Here is an 8,281-nt window from a genome sequence, read left to right on the forward strand (position 1 = left end):
TTCGGTATACCGAGATGTGGGGTAAGCAATTGCCGCCTCCAAATCACATCGGAGAGAGGTCCTGTTCCCCAGTTTTTGCTTTACAGAGCCTCCAACGCGTCTGCGGCGCTGATGCCGAGCGTTTGTGACGCAAACGAGCGGATATTCAAGGGTCGCATTGTTGGCCGGTCGACGTTGAACCTAGTTTCGACGTGCTGGCGTCCCTACCTTCAATCCAACCACCGCGACCAACAAACACCACCAACATCGTGACGTTATGCCACCACGGCCATCGTATGATGAGTGACGAACATCTTCGCATCAATTCCCGCCTGAACACTGCGTAGCAACGCCAGAGGATGAACCCTTACACATCTGTCAGCCTGGCGTGTTATGCGAAGAGCAAATGAACATCGTGACACGCTCCTGTGTTAGCGCGCGCGTTCGAATCGTCGACTTTATACTGGCCTGAATGTATTTTCATGTTTCAGATTTCGAAGATCAGTTGTTCATTGGCTCGCTGGGCTTTGCAACTCGCCTTCCTCATGTGTTGGTACCAATCGATTGCATGTGTCTTCAAGCAACATGAACCAACGATGCAGGCGGTCAGTGTTGCTATGCCGGCTTTTCAGTTGGTCTGCGGCAGGATCCGCATATTGTGGATCAGCTGCCAACAAGAGCCTCCTTCGAGTGCGTCCCTGAAGGAGGCGTGCAGGCTACGTGTTGTTAACAACATACTACCTACGGCTTTGGATGCATTTCAGGCCTCTGGTGTGTCCGAATTGGCCTGATTCCCCGGGCCGCTCGGCACGTCACACTACCCTTCACAGTGCATACGCGCTCGACTAGTCGCCAGATGGCGTCTCGCGACCCACCAATCCAAACGCACACATACGATTGAAGCATAAACTTGGTTCCCGTGCGGTGTTATCTGCAACCGAGTCGTCTGCCGTGGGCACAATTGTACAGCCCTCAGAACGTGGGCAAGCGATCGCACCTCTCTAAGCAGCATCTGGGGATACGGTACTTCCATGGTCTCAGGCGATTTCGCATGAAATCTCGCAGAGCCAACTCTTTTAGGCCCAAATTTACCTAGGTAGTCGAATGCGGTATCACGCACAAAGATCCAGGATGTCACGGTCTTGCTGACCCTCTTCCACCGATAAGGCGGGTCTTAGCGCCTGGGCAGCGCGTGTCTTTGCACCCGTATGGACTCGGTTCGCGACTAGAGTTGTTCAAGACACATGCGCCGTGTATCACGGGTTGTTCATTACCCGGTGCGCAGCTTCGGGGGTTGCAAGTCTTCAGGATTCTATCAGCCTTACTCAACGTTCTGCAGATGGAGACCGAAGAGCGCCTGAGATACCTGCCATCCGCAGTACAGTCGCCGCAACCCCATGTTGGAAACCTCGACCATTCACGAATTGCAAGAACGAGCCCAACTATCACAGGGGTCAAGGCGGCACACGGTGGCTTTCTATTGGATCAGAAACGCCCTCGATAGAACATGCCTCCACTAGGTGTGGCCCATTCCTAGGTCCCTCGTGGCTATTGGTACGTTGCCGCGCTTGAAACCTCGTTCCCCAGCTTCTGCCCCTCGGAACGGGTGTGAAGCCTGTGCGCTACAACAAGGGAACCGTATGCCATTCCCACAATTCTCGTTTATGTCGTTCGCCAATCATGATGGCGTTTTGCGCCGATTGAAACGACGCGGGTGGAAGCCTCTTGGGGCTGACTTCAATGTGACCGTGCCGCATTAGACGAGACGACAAGGTAGATATGGGCGCAGTCCCCAGCGGGGCATTACCGACCATAGGGACAACTCATGCCCACGGTCTGATCACGGGAGAATATTATGATTCTGCCTGTCCCCCTGCTTTTGCGCTTGTAGAGCCTTTCGTCTTCCTTTGTTGTCGTTCATCCTTTCGTTGCTCCCACGGCCTCATCTCTTACAGGCGCCAAATCCAGTCCCCGCGATACGTGCGCTGCCCCTCACGACGCCTCTTCACCAGCCATGAGCTTGCAGCTGCGCGTCGGCAGCTCGCAAGAACGACGACCTGCATACCGAGGCAAGACACGGCAACTGCTTCGTCTGAGCGACGTTCCAGATTCGCCTTCATCCTCTGCTGCGTTTTGCGAAGCTATTGACTCCGATGGACGTGCGTGTTGGGCCCCGCTCCCGTCGACCGCGGGCGACCCGTGGTGCTACAAACATCATGATGAATGGGAATCGATGACATTGCGATGGGCCAAGATCCACAAAGAAGCGGAAAAGTTGATGGTCACCGGCCTGGATGCCGCGAAACAAAAGATCATGAAGTTGCGCCAGTCGGTCGACCTCAGGCGACTACTCCAAGATCGATTTTACCCCCGCGGCGGAGACATTCAGGACTACATAAGATGGATTCACAAGATGGAGAGCGATGTCAGGGCCCTCGCCGATGCGCTACTAAGTAAGTAGCGTTTACTGTACATGTGCGGAATCAAGCTAATTGGCGGCTGCAGTGTCAAACCTGAATCGCGGCCCGACTCCAGAGACACCTGGAATCCATACCACTTCTCCACACCCAGACAAGTTCAAGAATGGCAGCGAGAAGATCATGATTCTCCGATCGCCGTTAGATCCTCGGATACCCATCAACTCTCTCGACGGTCTACCTGATGACGGCACCATCCTGGTACTAAAGCACTTCTACCTGGATCTTTGCGCCGATAGCATTCGCCGACTATACGCCATCGTTCCTGATCTTGATGATACAACCAACCGTCCCGTTTCGCCAGGTACAAAGGAGCAGACTGGCCCAGATACGGGTACAGACATTATTCGCGCATGGTTTCGTATCATGGTTCTGAACGATAGTGAAGCTGCAATCTTAGAGCACGCTACAAGGTCCAAAAGTATCAACGACTTTCTCATGGGCTGCCAAGCCAGTCAACTAGAGATGTACTGTGACTTCTTCGAGAAAGCCTGGCGTCCTCATGCTGTCCAGTATCTTCGTGTTGCCATATGCGCTCAGACACTCGCTGGCGGTGACATCAAGACCATTCAGCTCCTGGGAGGCACGATACCAAGCACCACAGAAGGCCTCAAAATGACAAAGCCGTGCTGGGATATACTGTAAGCTTACATCAACATTGAAAGGACTTTGCTGACTTCGCATCAAGCTACCGCTGGTTCCCGACGCTACTCACCCCATGGACACTAGCCAGCATCTGCTCCAACTTTGAGGACTACACGACCATCTGCAAACTTCTCATGATGAAGCTGTACAACGAACACTGGTATGATCCAAAAAGCATACTGGGCGAATGCTCGACCGGTGTGTATATGGGCTTCATACCAACAAGCAAGGGTGACTTCACATCGAATACTGGTCTGAAGCAAGAAGACGGACTTTGGGTGCAGCGACAATCGCGCAACTATCTGTGTGGGCAAATGGCGATCGGTCATCCTCTGACCCAAGCCTTCTTAGATGAGCTCCGGAAACGAACAGCGTCACTATACCTCGTTGTTTACGAGGGTACACACGCTGACGCTACCGTTCACCCGACGGAGCCCGACCTGTTCATTAGCCGTCATCGATCAGCTATAACACTGGACGAGCTGGACAATGTCGACTTCACGACGACGCTCACTCTGGAGGAGATCAAGAACCAGCTACGCATGAGGAAGACATCGATGTACGACCCCATCGTGGTGGACTCCTGGCAATTCATCATCATCGATCGCGAAGTTGGTCTGCCTTTCCGACTGATAGACATCGTGCAGGACGCGTTACTCATGCTGGTCGGAGACCCATCACCGAGACAAATGGCCAAGCGTGTCATCCGCGAGATCATCCCCTCATCTGTGCAAGAGATATACCTCGAGGAGATACAGATCGAATGCACGGCTGAATTGCGCTACCCTCCACCAGGCGAGATACAGCATGAAGGAAACAGGTGGAGATGCTTCGATCCCGACCCTACCATTCTTGCTGCGAAGCAAACGAAGACGACCTTGCAAACCGTAAACAGGGACGACAACCGCTTCATCCGCCGCTTTATTGAGGACATGGAACGCTATGGCATCGTTAGCCTTGCGCCCGAGTTTGAGGCGCCACAGACTTATCCCGTCATTGTTCAGGGCTCGGATGGAGCGCCTGATATTTACTTCCCTTACGAAGATAATGCGACGAGAGCGGAAGGGGAACGCAGTCCATCACTACCTTTGCCGCCAAAGACGTGCCTTACCGAGTTCGCGCAGGCTTACAAGGCGAAGCATCCGAATGCGATAATGGCGAAAGGCTCGATACAAACACACTACTGCGCATGGCCCATGCCAGCGATCAAGAGTCTAGGGAAGAGTGGCCTGAACTTTGCGACTTGGGAAGGTCATGTCTACCGCTGGAATGCGATGCGTAAGTCTCTCCCTCCCTCTCCTCCCCTCTCCTCCCCTCTCCTATCGACTAACAAAACCCTAGCATTCGACCGCCCCTCTTCTGCAAACGCCTGGCAATATTACATCCAGCACTTCCTCAACTCCAAGTACCCTTTCGTCATGTTCTACCTGACCACCTTCGTCATCTGCGCCACAGATGAAGATGACGCAGATCGCAAGACGACAACGATACTAGAAGAGATGGAAGATAGGGGATGGAGAGTCACTCTGCCGAGGCTGCACGAGTGGACTAGCGATATTGATGAGTTGAAGTTGGAGAAGCTGTATAATGGCATTCACCCAGCGTAGATGTAGGCAAAGATACACGGCGACAACTTTCTCTTTTGGGGTAGTTTTACAGTTTTGGGTTGGGTCGGGTGGTGTATAGCCTCAAAGAAGGTGGGTTTACGGATGATGAAACGATATGCGGGCATTGGGAAATAGGCTTGTTTACTTGGGATTCAGTCTTTAGCGTTTAGCGATGTCGCATACCCCTTTTGATAGCATTGCATGTCTGGCGAGTACAGGCTTTAGTAAGGTGTAGTTATGTATTGAACAAACACAGTTCCATCATATGAGTTGTCTCCAGTATGGCGATTCCAGAGGGCACTTTCTTTCCTCCTACCCGCTCTGTTCAGACACTGGCAACAGACGTGCAGCCATAAGAGTTGACGGCATGACAAATAAGCACCGCTCGATGAGCCACACCAGACTCCGAGTTCCAGTTTAACTACCTATCTACAGGGGTATCACAACCTTGGAAATTTCCTGCCTGACCTGGATCTCAACCTAGCGCAATGTTGTGCTCGTTGAAAGTCCTCGGAGCCTCTGCCGCTCCTCGGTGCTAATGTGGGGGTACTATGGCGTCGGGCGGAGACCCTGACAACCCTCTCACACTCGGGCGCAATGGCATGAAGCCACGATACGTCAACGACCTTGAATGTAACCATGTGGTCAGGGTCTGTCCCGCGATCACCCCTAGGATCGTGGCGCAGCAACAGTCCAAACCCATTTCCTGGCGTAGATCCCGCGTGGATCTAGACTAAAGTTGCGAGCGTTGACGTCACAGGGCCAGCCAAAACCCTCATGGCACCCTGCTTCTCCGGCATGTGTGCGTGTCGATCTAGATCTCGCCCACGGAGCTTGAATCAAACTTAAACCCCTCCCTGGACCCTGATTTTCACCCTGGAATAAATAATCCTACTGAACCAGATATCTTTATAAAAGTCTCCTGTGCAGCATACGACACGGGCTCATTTCCGAAAGAACGCGAACCCCGCCTTCACCAACCAAATCTCGCTAGCCGCGTCTTCGAGCTTCACAGCAACAACAACGTTACCTCCTACACGTGCAAAGACACGTTCCACGACTGCACCTTGTTTCTTTAGTATCACGACACACCTGCAATATGTCTGCGCCCACCTCTGCCACGAGTGAGATGCCCACGCGCAGCCTCACCAACCGATCTGCCGACGACGATGCCATCCCAGGCGAGGACACTTCAGAGGTAAGTAGTCTGTAGACCGATGAGAGGGAAAGTTTCTAACATGTCCTAGGTTACGAAGCTCTTTGCGGAGCGGTTGCAAGCTTGGAAGCACGCCGTCGCCTACCTCGAGGATTATGTCACAGCTACCGAGAAGACGAACCACGCACACGGCAAGGAGTATGAGCGCGTGCTGAAGGTTGGTCGACTCAATGCGATGGCGATACAGCTACTGACGATGAACAGACGGTCAAGGATCCCCTGAAGGAGGGCCACCACTTCGATCAGTCGCTCGGTGGTATTGCGGGCATGTTTGAGAACATCAGGTCCAACACTCAGGTACGATATCTTCTACATTACATACCATTTCTCTGTCTAACTATGACAGGGCATCTCCAACCAACACTACGAGACGGCAAAGCAGCTCAAGGGCGCCGTCCTCCCCATCTTCGACCGCCTCCACACCGAAATCAAGAACAAGAGCAAGGAGCTCACCAAGGGAGCTGGCAAGGGCAGTAAGGCTGTCGATAAGGCTCGCCTGCACACCCAGAAGCAGATTGAGCTCCTCGGCCAGCACACGGCAGTCTTCGACTCGCACAGCGGCAACATGAAGGCGACCGACGACCCCTACATCCTGCAGCGCGGCGTCAACCACCGCCTCCACAAGCAAGTCCAGGAGGAGAACAACAACCGCCAGGACTTGATCAGCGTGCAGAACTCATTCGCACAATTCGAAGCCCACATCATCCAGACCATCCAGTCTGGCATGGGCCAGTTCCTGCAAGTCGTCAACACCCAAGCCGAGCACACCAAGGCCGCTTACGGCGACATGGTCGGCACATCCCAGCGCATCCCCCAAGACTTCGAATGGAACGGCTTCATCCAGCGCAACAACACCGTGCTGATCGACCCGGCCGCCCCCGCCCGCACCCTCTCCGACATCAGTTTCCCCAACCAAAACCACCGCGCAACCCAGCCCCTCATCTCGGGCTCGCTCGAAAAGAAGGGCAAGATCATGCGCTCCTACGACACAAACTACTACGTCGTAACGCCCTCCAAGTTCCTCCACGAGTTCAAGACAGACGACGACTTTGCTAAGGACCCAGTCCCCGAACTGTCGCTTTACATTCCGGATTGTATGATTGGTGCGGTGAATGGACAGAAGTTTAATGTCAAGGGCAAGGATGTGTCCAAGGGGAAGATTGGCGGTGCGTTCTCCATGACACACGAATTCGCGTTCAAGGCACATACACCCCAGGCTGCGGAGCAGTGGTGGCAGGTCATCAGCGGCGCAGCGGGTAAGGTCACAAACGACGTACCCACCAGCCCCGTCTCTGGCGATACTAGCCCGCAGAACATGTATCCCGAGGAGAAGGCCCAGCCTGCTCCTATCCAGACCACGGGTCTGGAGGGTGCTGGTACGAACTCGACTGACCATGCTGTGAGCGGTGGTACTAGTGCGCCTGCGAGTGCGGTGCCGGGTAGTGCGACGACGGCGCCGGGGAGTGCGGTTCCGGGCGAGCCGGGGAAATACTAGTGGAAAAGTCTCATGATCGCTACGTGTACGTCTGATGAGGATGTGGATGTTGGGTCGAAGGTGACGCTGTGGTAGAGGGGTGTTGATGTTGATGGAGAGGTGATGAAGTGGGCAGGGCGATGGTTGTTGGATGTGGATGTGGATATATATACATACCCCCTTTTGCTTTGAATAGTACTAATACATGATGATGCTTTTGTACATATCCTCGATTTGTGTTGTGATGTGATGTGATGTGGAGTTGAGTGATCAATCGAACATCTGCCTCACATTCAGATTAACCCGTTTATTCGCCATCCACCCCCTCCACGCTTCATACTCTCCTCCTCCATTTTCTCCATTTTCTCCATTTTCTTCTCCTCCCTCTGCCGACGCTGCGGGCCAGTCTTGAAGATACTCAGGACACGTCCCCGCTACTATCGCTGGAACCCCATGCCACGCGAACCTAGACTCCCCACTCATATACACTGCACTGCCTGATCTCAGTCTTAGCGTTATGATTTTCTCCTCGCTCACGCCTTCTGACGTCTGTACTGTAGTGCCTAAGACGAAAATCGCATCACACCCCAAACTCACACTAACGAGTCCCGTGCTACTCGTTTCAGCGACGTCGCGATGCACACTCAGTGTATCGCCCGGGCTGTACAGGTTCACAATCGCGGCTTCCGCTTTCGTCTGGGGGAAGAGGGCTTCTAGTAAAGACTTTATTTGCGGAGGAAAGGGTGGAGGCGGTGTATCTGGATATCTTTTTGCGGTCCAGTCGTATTGGCCGCCTAGGGTTGTCCAGCGCAGCTTTTTGTTGAGGAGTTGGGATATGGATAGTGGTTTGTGGATGGAGGGGGTGAGGGGGGTAGCGATGGGG

The 8,281-nt window shown here is 53.6% G+C and overlaps 2 protein-coding genes across 2 annotated transcripts; both read left to right on the top strand.

Annotated features, from left to right (window-relative positions):
* Nucleotides 1–1,993: 1,993 nt before the first annotated feature.
* J4E83_010492 (uncharacterized protein) lies at nucleotides 1,994–4,708 on the top strand (the record flags this gene model as incomplete). The annotated part of the gene is made up of 3 exons (XM_049337373.1): nucleotides 1,994–2,432; nucleotides 2,485–3,097; nucleotides 3,145–4,708. The coding sequence occupies 3 exons, from the start codon at nucleotides 1,994–1,996 to the stop codon at nucleotides 4,706–4,708; spliced, it is 2,616 nt and encodes an 871-aa protein (XP_049183600.1).
* Nucleotides 4,709–5,807: 1,099 nt separating this feature from the next.
* On the top strand, nucleotides 5,808–7,419 carry J4E83_010493 (uncharacterized protein; the record flags this gene model as incomplete). Its single annotated transcript, XM_049337374.1, has 4 exons — nucleotides 5,808–5,906; nucleotides 5,956–6,081; nucleotides 6,129–6,221; nucleotides 6,271–7,419. 4 exons carry the CDS (start codon nucleotides 5,808–5,810, stop codon nucleotides 7,417–7,419), a joined length of 1,467 nt encoding a protein of 488 aa, XP_049183601.1.
* Between the last annotated feature and the right edge of the window lie 862 nt (nucleotides 7,420–8,281).

Source organism: Alternaria metachromatica, assembly GCF_023757995.1.
Source record: "Alternaria metachromatica strain BMP 0045 chromosome Unknown scaffold_45, whole genome shotgun sequence".
Taxonomy (NCBI): domain Eukaryota; kingdom Fungi; phylum Ascomycota; class Dothideomycetes; order Pleosporales; family Pleosporaceae; genus Alternaria; species Alternaria metachromatica.